Below are 25512 nucleotides of genomic sequence, written 5' to 3' on the forward strand. Positions count from 1 at the left end.
GTAGGTGTAACTAACCTCAAACTTGGTTGGAACCGTAATATTTTGCATTAATCCATACCATGTTATCGAACAGGACACTACTTTGTTGGATGGTATATGAATATAATAGAAAGAATATCCTCCAGAGCACAAACATGTGTACAGAGACACTGACACTGACTCCAGCACAGACAGACACGGACAGCCAGCCAGCCACCTACCAAGATGAGGTAATGAGAATGGGAATCATGTGGTGTGGTCTGCTCCAGCCACGGCCACATTCACAGACCCCGGGGGCCTGCGGGCCATCATGTCTCACTTCAGTGAGGTCAAAGCTCCTTCAACTCTGACATGTTCACATGCACGAATTATGACCCTGTCAAATCCAGAAATTATGAATAAGGCATATCCTACCTCATATGAGTCTTTCATATATGTCCTGTGCAGTTACTTTCAGGTTCATAAAAGAGATGAAACACACTGTCAATAAAAAACAAGTTTTGCTGAACTGAAAACTAAAACTGAGACATAGGAACTGTCCATGTGTCTTTAGGCTTCAAAAACTGGTTGGAGAATCATGCCAAATCTGGCCCTACATAAGGCATTGCTGTCTTACATTAACAGAAAATGATGTATTAGTAATGTATAAGACTGTACAAGCTGTTATTCACTGGAAATGTAGAAGTAAACATTAACCTTTCAAAGACAGGGGGAAAAAGCATCACACAGAGGTAAATTAATTAAGAGTAGCAAGACACAAGTGGAAGGCATTTATATTCAGAAACCAGGTAAACAGACCAGATTGAGAATTGCACACAGTGATGTAAAGAGCATGTGTCACCTGACAGGAAAAATGTCCGACTTGTTTTTGAGAACAATATCAAGATTCTGAAACATGCAGAAAATGCAGCAGTGAGACAGGACATGATGACAGATTTACAATGGATAGGAGACAAGAATGAAAAGAAATGTGACAGGAGTGTGAAGGTCATGGGCAGGGCACAGCATTGAGGGGGAATATCACCACAAGATGGCAGTAATGCAACGATAAGGATGCCAGCTGCTGTAAAGCCTCAAAGAAGAAGAAGAGGGAGCCTGAATTCAAATGTAGTACACAAGATGGAAACCCACAACTTCCCAAATAACCGACTTCTCTGAATAAATCCAGGGAATACCCCATGTCTTCTAAACTGAGTAAGCTAACAAACACACACTTATTTAATAGCTGTCACTTGGGCCTCTTAACAGCAAAATTTAACATCTATATTATGTCAGATTAAATGAGTCTCTTACCTGCTGCACATGATTACCTCCATTTTCACACCTAGGAACTGTCAAACCGCGCTGAAACAATTTTACTTCCTTTTAAAGGTGTTCCTGTAGGAAGGTGCCAAGTGTGAGACAGGTAGAGGGGTGTTGTGAATTTAACATAAGAAAACAGTGGTTTTTGAGCATTTTTTTTGTAAGTGTAACCAGTTTGACCTCTTAACCAATGTTTATTTACTGTTAAATCATGATATTTATGTTTTTTAGCAACATAACAAACGTCTGTGATTTAATTGATTCATTAAGTGGTGTTTCCTGTAGTGGGAGGAGCTATGCGTTATAAAAGCAGGTGTTTGAAGCCTTTTTCGGATGATTGGATTATTCGAAGCTGAGAGAGACAAACTGGAGTTGTTGTCACGTGCAGTGGGCACAAACTTGAAAGTGTATAGTCGAGTGCCAAGTTGTCTTTTTGAGTGACTTTTGTTTCCACAAGCTCTTCTGTAGGAGTTATGAGGCTCCAATCGAACTACTAAAACAGTCAGGCTCAATGTTCGACTGTAGGGCAGCATTAAGACCTTTGGTGTCTTCACTTTCTGACCAGCCAGGCACTGCTGCAGGTAATGTGTTAGAAAATATCATAGTTTGAACGAAGACAACAGAATAAGTATTTACAATAAGCTAACTGCCAGTTCATTTTAAACTGTATTTTAAACCAAATGGGTTTAAAATGTGTTTATTTGTTGAGGCTTCAGCTGTTGACAAGAGGCATCTGCTGCTCAAAAGAAGCTGTGTCAAGTGTGATGACAGAATTGCATTGTGCACAGTCATTGGACCAATTATGTTATGTAAATTTAACTGTTTTTGCACACACACTGACTGTGAAAAGAATGCAGTAGTGACCGAGACATATTGTTTCTGGCTTGCAGTTTAAGTCGGCCTCCCATGGGGAAGAGGCAGGAAACACTGTTGCACTACAAGAAAAGGATTTGGATATTGGACCATCATAAAGGTAAGATATTGAAATCAAAAAGTATGGAGGGACTATTTTCTTTAGATAAAAGCTAATTCAGCTTTGACAGTGAAGACCTTTGTATACATGACTGATGTTGTGCCAAGATGGGTAATGTGTGTACAGAGATAATGGCTATTGCTTACCACTTTGCGGAGAGTTCTCTCAGTATGTTTAAAGGTTGTATATATGATATTATGAACATTAATATAACAGCAGACAACTATTTGCTATTTAAAAAAATAGTGGAGTAATTGCATCCTGAGCAGAGAATGAAGTCATGCTCCCTCTGTTCATTGTTTTGGTAGCCAGGCAGGCCACATGTGCATGTTAGTGCATATGAGTCCCTCCCTTCATGTAGCACTGGCTAGTGAAACCCCACTGCTCTGCACTGACACTGCGGTTTCCACCAAAGCCATCCTGACCCACAGTGGTGGGACAGCATTGTTGCAGAGGCGTGATGTTCACCCTCCTGTTCCCCCTATGTTAACACCCTTAGTTCTATCAGCACTTTCACTGTTGTTAGCACTGCTAACGGCCGCCATTTCAGCTCGGCCCACTCCATTTTTGCTTGTGATGTCAGAGGTGAGAGACATATGCTAAGACTCTGAATGTTGCACGTAGCACCTTTAACATGAAAGCCAAATTGATTCTCTTTTTTTATTAATGCAAGAAGACACTGCTCTGTTTAGCAAATCTGCATCATCTATAATAGGAAATATAATACAGGAAATGATGTGCTTTTTGGGGAGCAGTTGGTTTAACTTTGACATGATGAGTATTGTGTTATGATAATGTGTGACACAGGCAGCACAACAGAGATGATTGCTCTACCAGCTACTTACAGACTGCAACATATACTGAGTAGTATCGGTTACTGGTGCCAGAGACAGGATGCTGGCCTTACCTGAACTCCTGATGGTCTGACTCGACTGATGCTGTGTTGCTCTCCATTAGCTGGGTGGGTAGCCGGGCCTGGTGTCCCGTGGTGTGTTCAGTTGTGCACTTAAGCCTCAGTTTGGTGTTGCTTTCATTTTGTTAGCATGTAAACACGCACAGACAACACAAACAAACTAAAAAAAACTTAATGGATGAGGGCAATTATTTAGTGTCCATCAGTCTCCATTAAAGCAGTTGCAGCACACCTTTCTTGCATATATGTTTTCTCCCTCCTCCCCTCAACATTTGCCCCGAACAGGCTCGTAACAGCTGTTACATTTTGCTTCAGCTGTGCCAACTGTCTGTACATTTCTTGCATGAACTGTCATTACCTGACACAGTATTAGCAGACAATGTTTTGCCATTGACTGCATGAGCAGGCAGTAATAGTGTGTTTTATTTATTTCAATAATTGTGTTGTTTTTTTTTGCCTTTTTTTGTTTTTTGACTTGTTTATTTTGTTTTATTTTTAGTTCATGTGTGCTTTTATTGTTTTTTTTTTTGGTAAGGTTTAGGCTGTTTGTTTTCTTGTTTGTGTTATATGCGTGTTGTGTTCTTGGTGGTTTTGTTTGTTGTTGTTGCTGGTTGTTTTGTCCTTATCTTGTTTTGTTGTTTCTTTGGTTCCTCCATGTGTTTTGTCAACAACAAAACAAAACCAAACGTTGCACAGCTAGAGTAGTTCTGGTAGCAATACCAGGATCCAGTAGTTTTACACTCGGGTAGTGTACACACACAAAAAAAAAACACTAACAAAGAAATTAACAAAACAGAAAATTCTTAACAAAACTATTTAATAACAAAAACAAATCACAGAAAAAAAACTCATTCAGCATAACACTCTTATATCATTGTCAAACTCATGTGACATTTCGTAAGGCAATTTATCAAATTTTGTGCGGCTCCCTCAGCAGCCAAAAAACGCCTTTATGCAACCGTTTGAACATATGCAGTGCTACTCATTTAGAACTGTAAAAAGACCTTGGTGTATACAAGGAGTGTGGAAGTTTTCCTTTAAGTGTTGGAGCGTAACAGGTTAACCGAGTACACAACAGGACGACCGACTGGAAAACATAAGTATATGTTCCACAGTACTGTATGTTCCTCTGTCTTAATTATGATTGGATGTTTACAATTTAATTCAGAGTGCTAGAGGGTGTAGGACTGTCTGTGCTTGTTTTTTTGTTTTTTTCAGTGTGCCTGTTATTGGCAGTTGCTCTGCTTTTTGTTGTGATCATATTGTTCCATCATCTTTTCCTGGATTTGTAATGTTCCGCATTTTTGGAGCAATTGTCTGCAATTAGTTTGTTCTTTTTTACAACATTCCTTCCAGCGGTCCAGCTCCTGCAGTATGGGTTCTAATATGCCGAGAATCAAGTTGTATAAATCAGGAAATATTTCCCTGTGATGTACGTTTCTGAGATGAGCCCTGCAGCCACCTCTTGGTAACTCGGTGTTCAGAGTGTGAAGCAATGGTGGTTTACACTTCATCTCTTAATGTCACGGGGTCAGACTGGTGGTTCTTAAACTTGCAAGGAAGCTAGGAAGCTCAAGGAAGCTAATATATCTTAGATATGCCATAGCTGATTTTTTTTTTCCATTTACAGCCAGTGGCCTTGTTAGCAAACAGTTGCTTATTTACACATCCAGCAGACGCAGAGAAACATTGTCATTCATTTGTAGCTGTTTTTGTAGCTATCTGGTGAATTTAAGTCTAATATTCACTCTCCTTTAAGCATCAACACCCAATAATATTTGGCTTTTGTCTTAAGAGGGGAAGGGTACAACTGACATTAATTCCCAGTCACAGCTGTTTATCAGCTCCAGCTCCAATGTGCAGTGATGGTTACGTGACATGCTAATTTTTGCCCCTTTCCCATCGTGACAGTTGGTAACTTCTGTGACTCATTTTAGCCACAAATTCTGCCCTTCTCAGTCCAAGCAGCACTCGAACATCGGTCCCAATTTGTCAGCGACGAGTTTGAAAGAGACTGAATAAGTAACAGCTATAAACTTGGGACCATTTTGCAATATTCCAGCTGTGATACTTTGAGCTGCAACCTGAAATGAATGTGGGCCAAGGGTGTAAAGTGGACGGGCACTGGCCCCTTCCTTGCTGCCTGCCCCCCACTTCCAGGCCCCATGCTTAGACTACAGCCATCTTCGAAATTAACTACACTCCCGTTAAGTTTTGTGACTGCATCTTGCACAGTTGTAATGCTAAAGCAGTGACAAAATCTGTCCACTGACAGACATATTGACACGTACCCAAGTACCCAAAATGGCTTCTGTGGTGGTTACCGCTGTAATAGGTGTTTCCATGACCACACTTTGCCATGATGAAATGTACACAGCCTCGCAAAACCTGCACGTATTACCTCTGGTTTAGTCTCTGATAGCTTCTGAGGGAAATTTTATCAATATGAGCGACCTCTTTCACATATATACAGTTATGAGACCATTGTTAAAATATTGACTATAGCTGTTTTAAACTGTTATTAATCTAGACAACTTAAGTTCTGCTGGCTAGATTTTGGCCCATCATGGTTGAGGGGTGCACGGTTGTGTCTAATGAGCCACCGTGCCTCCATGTTTGTGTTTGGCTCCACTTTGTCAGGGCTTTGCACCTACACATTTGGGTGTGTTGGTCCAGGACTGTCTCTTCTGATTTACTGCACTTTTACATAAAGGAATGACTATAAAAGGTTCCACCTGTGTACTTATAACTACGCTTAATTTTTGATTTTGCTGCTTGAAGAGGATGTGGATTTTTCTGTGTCCTTGATTTTGTGCTTTTATTAATGGCGGATTTATATAGAAAGCTCTTTGTGAAAAGGAGAACCTGGAAATGTGGTATTAATTTACAAAGAGAGTGACTGCTGTCACACAGCCCACTATAGTCCACTTAAAAGAAGTGCGTGTCTGCGGGCGGATTGCTGTATCGCCCATTAGATAGTCATCGTGTGTTAATGTATTTGTATGTGTTGCAATTTGTGCATTTCCGCATTATACTTTGAATAAAAGCACATGACTTGAATCCACTAGCATGCTGGTGCGTGCGTCTGTCTGTGTTTGCGGTGAGCCTTCCTTCTAATCTGCCAGCCAGTGGTTGTGTATGAAGTGCTGCTGATGGCGGAGACTATTAGGCCTGTGAAGGGAGAGTTGTCTGTCTTCTCCTATTCCCCACAGCTCATTTAAACTTCCAGCTGATGGTTGAGATTAAACGCCGTCTCTTAGAAGGAGGGATTCTGCGGCTAGACTTGGGCTGCTATTTAAGAAACTTGAACGAGTGAAAAGCATGTAAAGAACCCATTTAGTATAAGACAACAGAGGACCAGTGGGTTTGCATGTGCAAACAATGTATCATGCCTCACACGATATACCACACATGTGGCCTGCTTTCCCTACACATCTGGTTATCTTTTATGGTTCGCGAATGTCAGGTACATACTATATTGTTGAAAAGGTTGTATTGACATTTATCAGGACAACTTGGTGTCCTTGATATTATTCCTATACCGCTGTAATTCTTGCCTGTCATTTTATTGGAAGAAAGCTGGAAAGACCCTTTTTATATGTTATCTGGCTTGTCTGGTAGTTTGTGCTTTGACTTTAATAGCTTCAGTGTTTGTTGTGCGTGCTTTCTGTAAATGGAGAAAAGACATTAAACTCCATACCAGTCTGGTTGGGCAATGCAAGCGAGGGCTGGGTGCCCTCAGATTGACACAACAGCTAGAGAGGAAAGAAAAATGACTTGCTCACAATTGACTGGCACCTTCTAAGAGGGTCTGGCGGCAGCCTGATGTGAGAAGCTGGGAGAGACCTGCAATGGAGGTGCTCTGTCCTGAAGGTCTGGGGTATTACAGAACAGGCCCACTGGGCCCAGGCCAGAGGCCCAAGGGCTCAGAAGGCCCCTAAAGCAGAGCGGCTGCGTGACGATGCTGCTATTAACTTTGCATTTCTTGTCAAAGGGCTTAGTCATCATGTCAATAACAGAGCCCCGAAAGTCCTTTTAAAAAAAGAGGAAAAACTTAAGGAATAGCTGAAGGACTCACTTTGAAGATGTCATTAGAAGAAAGAGTGTTTCTGTACCATCATTTTAGCTATAGGGCTTTAAATAGGCTGAGTTCTCTGTGCAATATGGGCCTTTCAGCTCTGCGGGGAGAAACAGGCATGTTGTTATACCTGCCCTGGGGGTAGGGGGGCCTTTTACATGTCTGGGGCCAATTGTGTCATAATCATGTCTGGTAATGACACCCCAAGAAAACTAAATCCCCCGCCAACCAAACCCAAGTTGCCGTTACTTTTATTTGTATTATATTATATAGATATGTGCATGTATGTATTTTTTTCACCATATTTTCTTTTTTGAATGTATTCACTGTTAAATTTACTTACTGATTTATGTTATCCTCTGTATATTTTGTTACACTCGCGTTTGCTTTTTCTGTAGTTATGTCCCGTTGCACTAATTAGGGAAATTTTGGTGTTTTCATCAGTTATTAAGATTTTTTCTATATCAAAATCTACACCGATCAAAAATTACAGTAGTGAAAAGAGAACATCTTGGAGTTTAGAAAGCTCTCCCAATGCATAAAACCTCCCACATATGAACGAAATGTTGTGCTCTGTGTGGCTATGATTTTGTTCAGATTTTACTAATGCATTATGTTTTAAAATTAAGCTTGAATTTCTCCTGTGTCTGTCTTACTGTATACATATCTACACATATATGAAAAACTTTACAACATAACACAAATACAAGATATGACCATAGTTAATATTCATTATATCGATCCACTGGTGGACATTAAAGACAAGTCGTCTGTATTTACTTTCAAGCTTTTGCTGTATTTTCCTATATATTCTGCACTATGAGGCAATACTTCTTGAAAAGTGTTTATCGTCTTGCATCGAGGACTGACAGCTAATTATTCCAGTGAAGTGAATCAGCCAGAGAGCTGCACACCAAGTGCCATCATGAACGTTTTACAGCTAAAGACATTTAGCCGAAGTGGATCTGAGGAACTCTATCGCTAAATAATGTTCCAGTTTTGAGTAGAAATGACGTGATGTGGCACAGCTGCTGGTGTCATCTAAGACACAAAAATGTCACCCATTACATTTTGTAATATGATGTGAACAGCAGATGCAACAACAGATTCTTGCGCTATCATGTCCTTGAGCAAGCCATAACACACCTCGACAGCTCCAGGGTTAGGCTTCATGTCTGAGTAGCATTAGAGCTGACAGCAACAGAAATGGAGAGTTTCACTGACTGACAGGTAGGCATGTCGGTGAGCTGCAAACGCCTCAGAACAATGTAACTTTATCCTCGGAAGTGATATTTTGAGCTGTACCTTCTCACAACACCAAAGTCTGCTTTGCTCCTCCTGGGCTGTAAAACAAACAGTCACACAGGAGGAAATCATGCTTTCATTCCACAACGTCTTTGAAACCCTTAAGCTTCATTATCACCTTTCTGTTTGATGTTTTAGTCCTGACACACAGGCTTCTCTCTTTTTCTTCCGGCGACACCTTACATAACATAGGTACTGAACATCCTGTATAAGCCTCATGTCATTTTCCACTGCTTCATGTTTTGGACATACCAGAAGTATTCATGTAGTTATAAATGATGATTACATGCACATTAAACTTTGTATAGAAAGTTTAGAAATTAAAGGTCCAGTGATTAAAGAACATAAATTGGCAGAAAGTGAATTTAATACAATACGTTGTTTTCAATACTGTAAAATCACCTGAAAATAAGAATCATGTCTTCGTTACCTTAGAATGAGCCGTTTATATCCAGGTAGGGAGCAAATCCTTGTCCAATGTGTTTGCCATGTTGCAGCACCATGTTTAGAGAAGGCAAACCCAACACTGGCTCTAGATAGGACCATCTGCCTTTTTGGGTTGACCACTGTGGCTAGCCGCCCCTCCATGATGAGCCAATTGGCACCTGAAAAACACAGATTTTTTGTTATTATCATTATTTAAAGATTGACAGGACAGTACTTAAGCATGAAGGGGGATGACATGTGGCAAAGGGCCGCAGACTGGAATTGAACCTGTAGCCGCTACGGCAAGGACATTGCCTATGAGCATGGGATGCCTGTTCTACCCACTGAGCTGGACGCCCTGACAACCACAGATTTTTAATGTCAAACTACTTTATGTATTGTTTTTACTGGTTTACATCACTAGATCTGATTGTATTGGAGAGGAAGAGACCTCTTTGGATAATTTGGCCGGTAAAATCCGGTAAAATCCTCCTGAACAATGAACACTAGAGGAATCCTAACTGGGAGTTCCCACTTGTGACACAGAAGTTTCAGCTTGCAGTCCGCAATCCTCACTGCTAAATGCCTCTAAATCCCACACACTGCTCCTTTAAGTGAACTCACATCCCAGAGACACTGCAACAATTACAGTCACAATAATACTCAGAATATTTGCAACAATAGGACTAACAGAACTTTAAATTCTAAACTAACTAAAAACATTTTATTTACATTTTCATGATATGTAAATTGATTTGTATATTTTCCACACATATTAGCATAACAATAAAATCTTAACTGCTAAATATAAAATATCTTGAGTTTGGCATGTATTCACACATTAGTCATTAGTAAGTCTAATCCAGTCATTTTATTTCATTATTTGTTTTTTTTTTTTGTATAACATCAACCCTTAAATGTTTCAGTTACTCATCAGAACACTGTCAGTGGTGATGTGTCGCAACACAGCTGCATATCTTCTGAACTTTAAACCTCCCATCTCCTTTGTAAAGTGATCCTAGCTTTTAAAAATGGTAATTAAAATAGGGGAAAAGAAGACAAACTAAGCCCTAATACATAGCCTACACTACTATTTTCTGTAGTAATGCACTTTAGACACTAGAGTGCACTGTCACCTCATGTAAGGTAGAGTGGCTATGGCAGTGACAGTAACTCATAACTTTGAACCAACCAAAAGACAAAGCAGGCTGAAAAATAAAATGCAATGATGATGAGTAAGTATAAAGGAATCCTGTGTCCTTCATCCTCGTACTCTTTTGGTCATTATCATCTGCAAGACTTTTGTTCATAATCATACTGCAGGAAAACTTACATTGTTTCCTTTTACCCCTTGAGCATTGCATTTGCACAAACTTTGGACAGTTTTCCAAAGCCACCTCTAATCAGAACTTTTCCAGAGAGACATGAGCATTTACACAAAGATGGCTAATGGAGACAGAACATAGCAATAACTTAAATTATTCAGTTAGACAATTGTGTATAAAAGTTAATTAAATGGTTGTAAGATGCAGTAATTGTATTTATTTTATTTCAGTACTGTAAATCGTGTGCTGCATGCTGCAGTAACACGGTGGTGTTTTTTGCAAATCCACAAAGGGCTTTGTAAAAAAAAAATTTCGTATAGGGACTACTGAGTATCCCTCAGTGCACTCTGTGCTGGCTGTTTATACAACACCACTTTAATCATCTCAAAAAATGCTCAGTGGGACTAATAAAAAGATTATGTGGAATGAGATCAGATAACCGCACATAAATGCAATCACATTAATTTTTCCAAGATTCACATAAGTGTGCATTCATTATTTACAATCATGAGCATATGCACGAGTGTTTTTCGTGTGTGTGTGTGTGTGTGTGTGTGTGTGTGTATAAAGTATAAATAATCTGCCAGCAATATCATAAACATGCCTTTCCTGCTGGCCAACTTTAGGATTGTGTTGAGAACAATACATTGTTAACAGACTGCTGGTGCTTTTGAAAGGGGGCCGACACACCTACAGAGTGTCATTCATGAAATAAAAGCTTTAATACTCTAACTATCGTCCAACAATGGAAAGATTTAAAAGCTAAGCTGACAATGTTCTCAACAAAGCACTCTGACACTGTTTATGACACATCACTTACTATTCAACTGCTGTTTGTATGTGTAAAGACAACCTAATGGAATGCACCTAAATTCAGTTTACCATCTTTGTGTACACAGTGTGTGTACAATTATAAACCTTTACGATACAAATTCATAGTACTGACTATTACACACTGTTACAGTTGCATGTGGCTGATGAAAGTCCCTGTAAATAGAGAACCTCGAGACATTTCTGTCAAAGGAAAGTTAGACGTTTGTCTTGAAGTAGTTTAATATCTGGAAGTGTGTTTTCATCTCCAGTGATTGGAGAATCTTAATATTTTAAACCTCAGGGACTGGAATGACAACCACACAAGACATGTTCCTGATTTGCTCTCTGTAAAACCCGAGAGAGGAAAAAGATATCAGACTGGTCAGCTTAGAATCGTGCAAATCAACATGCTTATCCACAGACTTAAAAAAATATGTTTAACCCAGCATAAAAAGCAAAGAGCAACAAACATCTCCCATTGGCACACACAGACACACCTACCACCTACTGTAACTTGTGATTCACTCAGCCGCATCTCAAATCAGAGGTCATGTTGAAACACATTCTTGGAATGCAACTTGATGACACAAAAACATCTACAATATATAAAGGAGATGCAAATTTACCACAATGCATACTTCAACCTCACTCAGTCAGACATCGCATTTGTAAGTGAGATAATGTTATCTATATGGCTCATTGGTGATGGATACTTCTACTTTCGCAAGACTCATATGCAGGCTGCTTTCTCCTGACATACTGTAACTGTCATCAAGGCAGAGATGAGAGATAATAACTAAATGAGGGTTATTGAGTACGGTTGGGTGAATTCAGTTCAAGTTTGCTCCATGTTTAAAAAACAGTTGAGCATTGTTGAAATTTGAAGTTTTAAACAGTTGTTTACAATTTGGAGTGTATTTTCTGAGATTAAAAAAAAATAAAGGGGCATAGATGTTGTGGGTTTTGCCATTTTTAAGCTGCTCGGTAAAACTTTATTTGGGACAGTCCATGAATAGATAGTTTAGACTGTAATATTTCAGCAGCTTATTATTAGCGGAGATTAAATAATTCAACTGTTTTGCTTTGTGGTTAGATATTAATCTATAGATTATGTGTTATAATTCATTATAATTCAACTACATATTCGCAGAATAATTTAGTTGAACTTGAACTATCTGCAGATATGCTGCATAGGTTGAGTGAATAGTTCAACTAAATTATTCTGTTAATATGAATGTTTCTGGATTGTCACATATACTGTAGTATATGTAATAGTTGAATTATTTAATTTCAACTAATAAGATGCTGAAATGTTAGAAACACTTTATAGATAAAGTGTTACCAGCTGCACATTGCCCATTTTTCTTTTTTAAACATGTATTTAATTGCATTTATTTTACCATATATTTAAATATATTCATATAACAGTTACCTATTTTTACAAGGGACACTGAATCTTTTTGGAAAATCAGTGAGACTGCATGTGGACCAGTTATTTAGGGTGATGGATCTAATGTAATTTATTAACACACAACTTCTGAATTCTAATAAACCTAATAATAAAATAAAGCTTTAATAAATAAAATACATAATATTTAATATTAAGATAATGTAATAATCCGTTTAAACAAGTCCAACCAATTTCTGTCCCGGTCAGATTTCAGGACACCGTGGAATTTAAAAGAGAAACTGGGACAGTGAAACTTTTTTTCCAATCAGTCATAACCCACTGCCGCTAGATGGCGCAGCTGCCTCGTGACACACACGTGAGTGAGCGCAACCTGTTAGACAGGCCGGTCAATCTAACATTAAAAATCGAGCCTCGTGAGTAAAGGCCCTCGCAGGAGACACTTCCCTCCATCACCAGGCAGGCAAACTTGCCTTAATGGAGGCGTTGAGGCGGGATTTTTTAAAAGTTTAAAGTTTAATTTAGTTGGACATCACTACAGGCTGGCTGGACGGGAACAGGGTCAAAACGGTGCATCAGTAAATAATCAACAAGATAACTCGCATGCAAATAAGCAGAGGCCATAAACACTGAAGGTGCGCAGATGAAAATATGTACAGATCCACAGGTGTACGCTTCTCTTAGTGGGCTTTATTATAAGGTAATTATTAGCCGATATGTAGACTTGTTGGGGCAGTTTCCATAACTAAAAGGCAGTGAATACACGTTTGGCACACTCTACATTTTCTGAATCAATTTCTTCTTCTGTCTTTTTTTTTTCCAAATATTATTTTAGGGTCTTATGTCATATCCTCTTGTAGTAATATCTGCGTTCCACTCTCTGGTAACCAGCTTTTACGCACAAGGATGTTGAGCAGCAAACGCTCTTTTTTAATTTAAATATGTTTGCTGCTTTGAGCCTAAAGTTGTAGCCTGTGGAAAATATTAATCACATACTGATTATGTTTTAGTAGCTATTAAGTACCGCACATTAAAAGAATTTACAGTAGCTGTCTGACCAGCAGAGACAGTCTTTATCAATGACTCCTCAGTGAAATCTCACCCAGGTTGTGTCCTTTGGTTTGTTGTGCTGTGCACTTAAATAAACCAGCGCTGTAGCCGCTTGGGGGCGTCGTGTCTCGGTCTGATTACAGACGCATTGTCGCCTTCCATGCAATAAAATGGAAGATATGCTCGTCGAGGGCGCCAGGTGAGCAATAAGACAGACCAATTGAGACAGCTTGTGTCATGTTTACACCTATTCTCCAGCGCCAGGCTCGCTACACATTAACCAGACAATATACAAATAAAGATATGGTGTTGATAAACTCCTGACTGGAGGTGCAATAGAGGAGGGTAATCAAGGGATTTCATAGTCTTTGTAGGCTTCACGCAATACTTCTTCAGCAGGAGATGCAGACATGTCACGATTCATTTGGGTCCGCGTGCTGTCACTCTGCAGCAAAACTTGTAAAGATATACCGCTGCTTGCGTGAACGGAGGGGGCTATCACTTTTTGGTGACCTCAAATTACTATTTGGTCAGTGTGATAAGCGCATGTCACCAAACAACTCACCTCAGATTATATACAGGCCAGATTGCTACTTGTATGTGATTTATTTTTAAGAAATAAATTCCAAATGAAATTCATTTTTTCATTTCCATTATCATGACAAAAACTGTAGCTGTAAATGCTCCTTTACACCGACGCCAGACTTCGGTGTAAAGACGCTAAATTATAGTGCACGGCCCCTCGTCCAGGTAGGAATCCCAGGTATGATCCGTGAAGCTGAGATGGTCTTTGAACGCAACGTGGGCATATATCTCCACGGGTCTACAGAAGTGGAGTAAAACTTTCCTAAACCATTTTTTACAAGATGTCAGGATGTCTCATACAAAGCCAGCCTTCAATAAACTCATTTAAATGCGTAAAGGTGACAGTTCCCGCACTTCTCCTCCACAATGCGTAAAAGCGAGGGACACACACTAATAAAATGGCATTTCAATATTTTATTGAAACTTTCAAGAACACGATGTCGATGTTGTAAACTAGACAAAACTCCAATACATAACCCATTGACAATTTAAGAAACACAAAAGAAACCTTCATATTTTCGATTATGCGGCACTTGTACGATCAGTTTCGCAAAGTATTTTAATAACAGAAAAAAAATAGTCCACTTTTGTCACACTTCAACGACACTTCTTTTGCTCTTCTCAAAAGAATATGTATATTTTTTTATATTTTTTTTTATTCCAAGCCATTGGTGCAGTGCGTTGTCGCTTTTTCATTCGTTTTTAAACAGTAGCACTTCACACACAGGGACAACAAATGAAAATACAATGGCACATGAGTGTGAATAACTAGCTCAGTGGATATTTGGGGAGGAATTAAGTCCATATTTTTAAGAGGGGTATAAATGCAGATGGCAACAAAAGGATAATAGCCCACAAACTATCTTTACACAGGTATATCGACAATAAATTAAGAACAGATCCCTAGAAACAAACTACTCCGTTGTATTTACACGCAATAACAATATGAAATAATTACATAAATATTTTATATATCCCTATGTACACCTTTTAATCAATACTACCTTTCATTCTTTTTGTTTTAATATTTAAATGTCTGCTTCCCTTTGCCTGTGTGACATTTGGGCTATATTCCGCATGCTTGGGCCCGCAGCACCAGTCATGTCATTAGGCCTGTTCTGATTTCAAAAAGGCATGAAGAAAAACAAATTTGTCTTAAAAATTGTTCACCTAATTAAAAAGAAACTTAAGCAAAGGGAATGTTGTTAATTATATTCCAAACTAAATATTTTTTTTATGCTTTTTGTTTAAATTTTTAGTGTTAAAATAACATTCGTTAGGTTTTTTTTCAGGGGGGCATGCAACATTTGGCCAATCGATCAATTATTAGTGTACAACAAAATACAGCAGTCTTTATAAGGTAGGTTAAACGGTAGTGAATTCAAATAAGTCAAATCAATTCAGAGTGCATATTAAAACACATTTTCTCCTCGTGTACAATAAAGTTAGGAGACAGGACACAGCAGCAACTTCTCCTAAATCTGTAAGTCACACCCATGCCAACTTTTTCAGTTTCAATACTTGTATGGTATTCAAATGACAGGATAAAAAGTGTTGTTTAATTTAACAAAAAAGGAAAAAATAAAAGAAAAATATACATATCAGATGTGTATTAACCAAAGTGCATTTCAGAAACTAAAACGTCCAACTTTTTTATTTGTCTTTTTTTATTTTTAAAACCTGCATGTTATCTACGAGAGCGTCCTCCTACTGTTAATGTCTTCATCACCGTCAACACTTTTCACTTTTCATGACAACAACGAAACGAGAAGCAGGTGGTGTGTGTATAAAAAAAAAAATTAAAAAAAAGAAATCCCTAGGGGGACCCGCTCCGTGGCCTGTCCTGATTTGAGTCCAGTCCGCTGACCAGGCGCTGGATGCTCTGCAGCTCATTGGCGGCGTCCTTCTCCGTGCAAGTTTTGGGGGACATGGAAACCGAGCCGGAGGATATGGTGGACGAGTGACTGGTCACCTCCGATGTGGAATCCAGGGTGACACCAGACACGGGGCTGGCTGGGACAATGCCGTCTCCTTTCAGCTCGGCCCCGCTGCCGGCCATGGAGGGCATGGCGGTGGTGAGCAGCGTGCTGTCCGGTACCGTCATGGGGAGGGAGTAAGGGCTGTACCTGAGTCGGGGGCGCACTGCGTTCAGGAAAGGGTGCCGGTGCACCGCCGAGGAGGCAGCAGAGGAGGCTGCCGCGGCTGCTGCCATGTACGTGTACGGATAGGGGAACAAACTGCCAAACGGAGACATGGCAAGGCCCTGTGGAGAAATGGAGAAACTGAGTGTGAGCCACGAGGCTGATGTTATAGACAGTTCATACACTTCTGTGTACTATAATAGCAAAAAAAATGTGCCAAAGCAAATAAAGAGAAGGAAGAAAATCAAGGGGAAATGTATGATGATAAACTCTTTCACCAGACTGCTGCATGTTTTGGATTAAACTCGTGGAACAAAGCGTGGAAATAGTGATTTAAAGTGACCAGCTTCGGGCAGTTCTTGTGCTGTACTGTCACTCTCCTCCAAGATTTCTTTCATACATGCTCATGTTGGTACTGTAATGGATTGTTACACTGCTGATGACGCTGTTTGGCACTTAGCTTATAGACAACAAACCTTGGAAACGCACAGTGAGTGTGTCGTGCCTTCAGTGCTTCCATTCACACAGGTTATCACAAATCTAGTCCTAACAAAAATATTGTGCAGCAGCTTCACCACCCAGCATGTAAACAGCTTTGGTGCCCATTCAAAAAAATTTGTAATGCAAATAAAAATTCCTGATGTCTGATGCTGCAATCAAGCGGGAGAAGCTGCAGCTAACACTGACAATAAATGGCAAAAAAGACAACTTTGTTGTCTATTAAAGCGTAATGTCTCTCTGAGGCATTTTAATACACGCCATTGTAGCTCCAAAACAGACTTAATGAGCTGAAATCAAAAAGATTGCCCAACACCTCCAGCTGTGGCAGTGTGTGTCTTTCAAATCTGTTTTCTTAATGAATGATAGTTGATATCTATAAAACAGCGCCAAGAGAAAGAGAAGGGTGAGAAAACGCGGCATACTCAGTAAAATTGTAATTGCTCAACTAAAAATTGAGTATTAGCCAACTTGGCATTAAAGCAAAATAAATAGACGCACACACACTCCCTTTCTCACAGTTATGCTTAAAAACACACACCTGAACACGATAGCAAGATCATTAACGACATTTCAATATCTGACATATTAAATCTGGCATGGGCCTCTAAGGCCTGCAGCCTGTTGTACATTACACCCCAACATGTGCTTCCCTCACTCGAGGCTGACAGTATAGGCCTATAGGCCCGAGAAAACAGGTTTTACCTGTGATGCCAAGACATGTTGCTGCAGATGAAATGGCAAGCCTGGCGCTCCCGTCAAGCTTTGCGAAGGCGATGCCATGCTAGTCGTGTCCATGGTGCTCACCCCTCCCGTGGACACAGCTGCCAATAGTGGCCCCATGCCCGCGGCCATGTTTGAGAATGCACCTCCCATGTTGAACTGGCTGGGGTGCAAGAGAAACGGGTGCGCGCTCCCAAGGTGATTGAAAAACTGTTGTCCTGTTAGGCCCGTTGGAAATCCAAAATTATGCAAGTGACCGTGGGCTGTGTGCGGGCTGTCAGTCTGAACAGTCAAAGGCATGAAACTGTCTTTGCTTATCGACCTGCACTCGTCCGATTTGGGCTGGTCCAGGCTCGGGCTCTTGAGGTCTTCTCCAGAGCGGGTGGTGCTGGAGATGACGGTGATGGGGCTCTGCCGCGAGTCTGCCTGACTTTTCTCAGTCCTGGCTCCGCTGTCGCGCGTCCTGCTGGCAGAGTCAGTGTTACTAAAGGGATGACCCTTAGCTGGGCTCCCATCGTGATCCTTCCCATCCTTCGTGGTTGTTGTAATCTTGCTGGAGTCCGGACCATCTTTGATGTGTCCATCTTTGCTCTCATCGTCGCTGTCCTCATCGCTGTCACAGAAATCTGCCAGAGGAGGAGGAGTAGAATATCAGTTGCCTTTCTGCACATCGGTGAATCATGAAAACAATAGCTCACATTATCAGCCATATGGCAGCCGGCTCTCACATGTGGAATAAAAAAGGCCTAAAGGACATATATTTGCACTGCAGGTTTGCGCATTGGTGACCAATGTGATCTATAGTGTTAATTTTCCAATAATATTTGGATGCGTGCTCATGCCATTAGTTTATATTTTTATTTATCTTGCAGATCAACCAGTTCCCTTTTGGAGTAGACTTATTGTTGCACCAATGAGTAAACATGTTTCCATGATGGTTTACTGTTCACCTGAATAAGCCGGTCAGTACAGAGGACTGTGCACGCGCTGCTGAACATCCCTAATGTAAACTCTTCTTCAACACGTTACCTCGTAAAAATTCTTGCCACAATAGACATTTTACGACTTTACACACGACTTGCGATCGGGGCCGTGACTGACTTGTGGGGTCTGTCAGCTTACCTTTCAGGTGTGGGGGGCCCGCGGTAGACACGGCAGGGGACGAGGCCTGGCCGAAGCACTTAAAGGGAGCCTGCTCTCCAGAGGAGTCGTCTGACGCGCCGTTCTCCTTTTTCTGCTGCTCCTCGTATGAACGCATGGATTGCAGGGCCAGCTGTTTCCTGTGCACAAGTACCCAGGTTATTACAGGCGGTGATCACAGCTCTCAGGTCAGAAACAATATCAGCGGCGCGATGAGTGGTGTTGGAAGCTCATTCAGACTGAAATAATAAAGCTCCTGACTATAGGTCTGACTCACCTTCGCCGCAGGTGAGGATACGAAATCTATTACAGTGTCACTGCTTTAGTAGGCCTGCATATTTATCAATCCTGTCATGTCACAAAGCTCCTTCTCAATGTGAGCACAATGTAATTTTACGCATTAAACAATTTAGGATAAATGTATAATTGAATATGAATTACAAAGTGAAGATGGCAATGGAAACAGCTGCATTCCTGCTCCAGTTTCTGTTGCCACCAGCGTTATAAGAATTATAGTGAACTCCATATAGCCTATTAAGCTATTTGGTTAGAAACTGTGAAGAGCCACACTCCCTGCGGGTTAATGAGGAAGCTTTGACGTGGGCTTAATCCACCGAGATCACTGTCTGCCTCCGTGCATAAATGTAAAGACATCTGAGGTGTTTTTTGCAATGCACGTCCCCTCCCTTGTCTTACCTCTTTTCCCGTCTGCCATTGCCCGTGTCACGGAATCCTTTGGCAAATGGATTATGGTCGATTTTCAGTTGGGTTATCTGAAAAGATTAAAATCGTTCGTAAATATTAGCGACTGAAATTTCCCTTCCAATGCTATGTTGTTCTTATATAATGCATCTTTTATAGTTGCAAGTAAAGCCCAAAGCTGGGGCTAATTTCAAATTTCTGCAAGTTCACAAAACATTGAGACTGTATTTGTTTTTACAGATAAAAGCACATAAATACGCGGGTACAAACGCACGCACAAAGAGCAGGAGTCCTTATATTGGCACGTTTTTCCCATCAGAGTGAAACATGCTGCTTTTTTGTGTAAACTTTTGCAAAACTTTACTCCCACTCCACTTCCGGCAGTGTTACCACTGCACATGGGAGGCGGGGGAGGGTGCCATGGTTTCCCAACAATATCAAAGAGTCGAGGGGATGATTTTCATTATTTTTATGTCTCACAGAGAATAAAATGTTACCACGCAGCACAGTCTGACACAACCCAAAAAATGCTTTCCCCCCCTCTTTCTTTCTTTTTCTCCATTCAACCGCACAATGTTGCCCCTCTTCTTTTTCCTCATTTCTCAACCCCCAACCCTTTTTAGTTTCACACACACACACACACACACACACACACACACACACACACACACACACACACACACACACAGTCTGGGTCCATGCCAAATCCTTTCCACGTGATTAAATAAAAGGAAGACAACCTGTATATAACATTCCTCAGAATTATTACTTTCCTACCACAGGCTGGTGAATGTGACACTTAGTCGCAGCATCACCCCCCCCCCCCCAACTACGATCCTGCACTCTCACAGGCTCCAACAAATATGACGTCTTTCATATTTTATGACAACAAAATGGTGCAGAGCATGAAAAACGCCGAGGAGAGCGCGTCTGACAAGGCCATGGGACACACACAAGCTGCATTTGAGTAAAATATTCAGAGTATATCACCTTTTAAGCCTGTGAGCAATTATTGTGCTTACCTTGTCATTCTGATAAGCAGTCACGGCAATGAAATCCGTTTCAGGAAAAACGTAAGTCCTGAAGGTACTGTACGGGAGTTTGAGAATATCGTTGGCCCTCACAATGTGAAACCGAGGCTGATATTTGTGCATCGAGTTAAGTATGGTCTGCAACACACACAAGCACCAAAACATTACGATGGGAGTTACATTAGCATCAGAATATATCCTCACATTACATCACTTTTTTAAAATAACTTGAAATTAGAAGTCACATCATCTTGTATCAGTCTTGTAAAAAAAATACTGTGCTTTAAAAATTGCAAATAATTTAAAAACATAATGGGAATGATTTATGGTGCAATATTAAATACATTAAATAAAGCTGGTTATAGATACAGGGATGTCCACATACAGACTTATTTTTACCCTGCTTAATAATTATTATAATTCAACAAAATAAGATTATCACAACATAATGCAATTTTTAAAATTTCTTTAAAATGTTTTTGTGTTTTTAAAATGATGTGCCATCTTACTCAGGTCGTTCTCCACAGAACACAATAAAACAAAATTAAATTCCAAATAAAATCATCAACATTTCTCTACTAAAATGGTAAGTTGATAAATAGGAAAATTGACATACATTAGTTGAACTTACAAATCCATGCTTGTCGGAGATGTTATTCGTCAGCTTGAGTTTGTGAAAATTGACGACTTTTGACATCCACTGTTCACCAGTAGCCGGACTGTCCGGGTGAATGTACATCCTCTTTGGCATTTCGGGGTCGGCCTTCCCCGCCACCATCCAGCGGGAGTTATGAAATTTGTACCTGCAGTCGTCGGCTGCAACAATATCCATCAAGAGAATATATTTGGCCTTTTTGTCCAGACCAGTGCACCTCACTTTGAACGGGGGGAACATCCGCCTGTGACAGAGGGAAACAGATGATAAGCACTCGTGTGGTGGCAAATAAAAATATGCTTAAAATATTCAAAAATATTTGGATTTTTTTTTTTTTTTTTACATAGACATAAATACATGCTTTTCATTTTATTTTCATCAGTTTGATAACTTATATTATGTTGCCTATCGCCTGTTTGTAATTTATCAGCTACAGATACAGAGCCAAAATACAGTCCCACGAAGAAGAAGCTGAGTACAAAAATAAATATATTCTTCTTCTACTGTATCCCTGATAAGACAACACGTCAACGCTGTTTGAATAGTGTCTTGATTTTTAATGCCTCGGAAGGCCTACACACACTCACACGTACACACACACACCCACCCACCCACACACACACGATACAGCAGCCATCTTTGTATACTGTCACTGAGAGTGTGGAGCTCTGACTACAATATCCGTCATCACAAAGTTGACATTTCATTGGAATATTACCTCCATGTAAAGTTTTGTCATTAAAATTAACAACATGATCATAAGCAAGCCAAATGTCTGTATGGGGAAATGTGTAGCTATAGACCCGTGAACGCTACTGTAACTGGGGGATTAATATTAACAATACAGCAGCTATAAGCCCTTTTTATTAATATTATTTTTAATAGCTAATATCACAACTTATTTCTCATCATTAAAGACTTGTTAATAGACGTGTGCAGTTTACCAGAGACCTCAGTTTGCACACACATACACTCGCAGCTTTGTCTCAGTTATTCTATCAGGCTAGAAATATATATCTATATATTCATTTGGGGTCATGTTTTTATTTTGTAGTGGCAACATATTGTCGTGTGATAAATGCCACATTTGCATGACAATTGTGAGACATCTATGCTGCAGTCTAAGTTGAATTAATACCCATTAGACTAATAGAAGACGTTGCATTAAAAATGCAGAGGAGTTGTAAAGATATGGCTAAGTATAAATATCTATATGTATATTTATATTGTATCTGTGTAAAATAACAAATCCCTTCATCATAAGTTGTCAGTGAACACAACAGGCGTCTGCATGTGAGATAATATTACATTTTGGGGATGAACACACACACACACACACACACACACACACACACAGGCAAAAATTAGTTTCACCTTCCGGATTTGGTGATCACCATCTCGGTGCCTCTCTTGTGGAAGAGTTCCCAAAGCTCCTTGGCTTCCAGGTGAACTTTAGGGTCGTCTTCAACCTCCTCTTCAGGCTCCAGAGTCTTGAGAGGCCTGAGGTGGGCGGCAGCAGCCTGGTGCCCCAGCGAAGAGAAGTGGAGGCCGGTCTCCGCGGCTCCCATCAGCTGGTCCATGATCGGCTTTCCCAGGGCGCCCGGCAGAGAGAGGGAGCCGCTGGGAGGGAGCGCCAGAGCCGGGAAGAAAGGAGGCTGGTGACCCAGCATTGCACTCATGGCAAATTCCGGACCCCGGTGAGGTATAAACGGATGATATGCCATACTTGATCCCTGTATGACTGGGTCTCTCATCAGGAAGTTCATCCAAGTGCAGGCAACAACTATAGACGACTGGTTGGATGTGAAACAGTATTTGTGCCAGCAGTGTAGCCTGCGTAACAAGAGGAGCAAATCGAGGCAAAATAGAAAACGGGAAAAGAAAAAAGGATCAGAAGTTGGAAAGCTTTGGAAATTCCTCCTTCAGCTCTGCAGAAATAAGCATCCACTTATTTTTCACGAGTTGCCGGGGAGTCTCTTCAGTCGTCTGCTGCGTTGTGATCAAAAGTCTGGAAAGAGAAATGTAAAAATGCTCTCCATTATTCTTCAAAAGTGCTGCGAGACCGTTTTTCTTCAGAGCTTGACGCGCATCGGACACCTTTCTGTGTCTCGCTGGCTTGCGGACATTAGCCGAATTAAACCAACTTGGGTGAGTCACTTAATTGACTGCAGTGCATTCTTTCTCCTCTGCTGCTGTTTACAATATCGGCATTCCTGTTAAAATGCGTTCCTTCTTATTGGCTTCAGTCCTGCAGCGAGGGCGACGTGTTGAAATATTTCGATAGCGCCGAATAATCCCCCTGCCTTTACTTGCTCCGGACATGCACCCTCACACGCACACACACACTTTATTCCTCCTCTCTCTTTCACGCACACACACATTTCAGAGAAAGACGTGTGCAGAGAAAGGAGTCCGCTGACGGCCAGAGAGAGAGAGAGAGGTGGTAAGGTCCCAGCTCCGTGATTTTCCTAGCGCCTCTGTGGCCCATAGGGCTTCATACTGTATGGATGTGTTGCATGTTACGAGTAGCAGCGCTCCGTTTGATTGGCTCTTTGACGCTTTCGGACCAATTGTGTGGCTGCGTAGGCGTGGTTTTAACAGGTCGGGTGGAGGGGACAGACTTCAGACTTATAAAAAGGTGTTTGGAAACTCAAAAGGGCTTTGCCGTGAAACACCACCCTGCCTCAGTCAGTGTTGTGTGAATATGTCAACATCGTTATAGAAGTTGCGCTGTCGGTCGGTCTGTGAGACCCAGCGAAGGGGAGAGAGCAGACAAGCCAAGCCGGGAAACCGGCTCGCTTTGTCGGCGAGATGTTGTGATCTGCTCGGGCTGTTGACTTCCTCCTCTGTCCCACAGCGCAGCAGTAGTTTTACGCATTGATTATTACGAGCACTATTTTATATATCCACAAATACATTTATTCTATCATTTAACAGTGTTCATGTCGCGGTGTTGTGAGTTTCCAGAGATTTAACAGCGCCGAAAAAAAGCCGAGTAGCCAACATTTCCTGTAACATCCTCTTTTGAAATCAGGAAAATATGAGCGGTGACGGGATGAGGCGCTCCATGATAAGTTCATGTAATGTTTAATACAATGTTATGCTGCCGCTGGAAGCCCTCAATAATTGTTGATTATTATATTTATATTGATTTTATTTTGTTTGTTAGGCTCTGTGTGGATGCAGAGATCATTATTTTTCTGACATTGCCATCGATATTCAGACACTCCGCTATTTGCTCTTATTTTCCCACTCCAGCTTAAATCTGCATTTGACTCTGTGTATGTGAACTCAGTTATGAATCTGTGTATTTAAAAGAAATGCATCTTATATCGATGAAACACGAGGAGCTGATGATGCCTCCGGGATGTGTGCGCCCTCAGCCCATGTGGATATTTTCATTTTTGACTTGAAACAGCATTTTATAAGAGTTAGAGCCACAAGTTTGCGCGCACACAAGGGCAGCAGCAGTCAGTGAGGATGCGTTCACTGGTGCGTGGATCAAGTCTTGTATCAAAGCTTCTGTGTTTTGAATGATACCAATCAATTCTGTTAAATATAGCACGCTTTCCCGGCACAACTGTCTCTGGGAAAATATTCAGATGTAGTCTTCATAGTGACACTTGCACAGGCTGCACTTGGGTGGCACTGATCATTTGATTCTTAATTCTATCTGAGCAAATGTTTTTTCTATTGTGTGAAACAGAATGCAGTTGCCATAATCTTTTTCTTCTATATCCATTATAATATTGCAGCTTACAGGTCAGGATTACTATCAGTCGCATCATTTACGGTTAAGCCGTGTATAAGAATACAGCTTATGGACTTAATACTCAGCTAAAACGCCAAATATAAGCACGCACTGACTCACTGTTCGGCGCACTTATGTTGCTTCACTTGCACAGCGTCTAAAGAGATGTGCGCCTCTGACAAATCCACGCTAGTGCTTTCTAAATGCTATTTTGGACGCTATTTAACCACAAATTCACAAGTAAACTAGAGAGCCGCGGCCAGTCAGCCACCTTGGACAAACATTGACCATCAATTCTCAGTCAATTGTCTGTCTCCAAGGCGGTGGGGGATCTCAAAGTCCTTGAGGGGGGGGGGGGGGGGCATGCAGAGCGAAAAGAGGCAAAGGCCCTTATNCACCTTGGACAAACATTGACCATCAATTCTCAGTCAATTGTCTGTCTCCAAGGCGGTGGGGGATCTCAAAGTCCTTGAGGGGGGGGGGGGGGGCATGCAGAGCGAAAAGAGGCAACAGGCCCTTATACTGAATCCTAACAACGTGTTCCGTTTAGACTTTTGCATCAGTTGATGCATCTGTAAAGTGCTAGAAAAGTATTCTCCTGAAACATTAAGAGGTGTGATGTACTTGTTGCACACTGGTTGTTATAAATATATGGAAGCCTGTATATGTGGTAGTGTAGTTTTGAAGTTCAGAGCTTGACATAGATGCCTCAGG

The 25512-nt window shown here is 40.9% G+C and overlaps 1 protein-coding gene and 1 long non-coding RNA gene across 4 annotated transcripts in view; one reads left to right on the plus strand and one right to left on the minus strand.

Annotated features, from left to right (window-relative positions):
- Positions 1 to 1076: 1076 nt before the first annotated feature.
- LOC126395624 (uncharacterized) overlaps positions 1077 to 25512 on the plus strand; it is an 80699-nt gene continuing 56263 nt past the window's right edge. The window contains exons 1-2 of one of the 2 annotated variants that reach the window (XR_007570471.1): positions 1077 to 1173; positions 2172 to 2254. This is a non-coding gene — a long non-coding RNA (uncharacterized LOC126395624). Of the gene's footprint in view, positions 1174 to 2171; positions 2255 to 23434; positions 23491 to 25512 lie in introns of those variants that run through there. The other variant, XR_007570470.1, reaches the window with a different exon arrangement.
- Positions 14557 to 23563, minus strand: tbx3a (T-box transcription factor 3a). Of its 2 annotated transcripts, none has more exons than XM_050053233.1 (7): positions 22422 to 23563; positions 21024 to 21291; positions 20384 to 20530; positions 19356 to 19432; positions 18642 to 18799; positions 17502 to 18145; positions 14557 to 16420 (listed from the first exon to the last, which is right to left on the minus strand). In XM_050053233.1, the coding sequence occupies exons 1-7, from the start codon at positions 22811 to 22813 to the stop codon at positions 15974 to 15976; spliced, it is 2133 nt and encodes a 710-aa protein (XP_049909190.1). In that variant the 5' UTR covers positions 22814 to 23563; the 3' UTR covers positions 14557 to 15973. The 2 variants fall into 2 exon arrangements, with proteins under 2 accessions (XP_049909190.1, XP_049909189.1); XM_050053232.1 differs by having other exon boundaries at positions 21009 to 21291.

Source organism: Epinephelus moara, chromosome 9, assembly GCF_006386435.1.
Source record: "Epinephelus moara isolate mb chromosome 9, YSFRI_EMoa_1.0, whole genome shotgun sequence".
Classification (NCBI taxonomy): Eukaryota; Metazoa; Chordata; class Actinopteri; order Perciformes; family Serranidae; genus Epinephelus; species Epinephelus moara.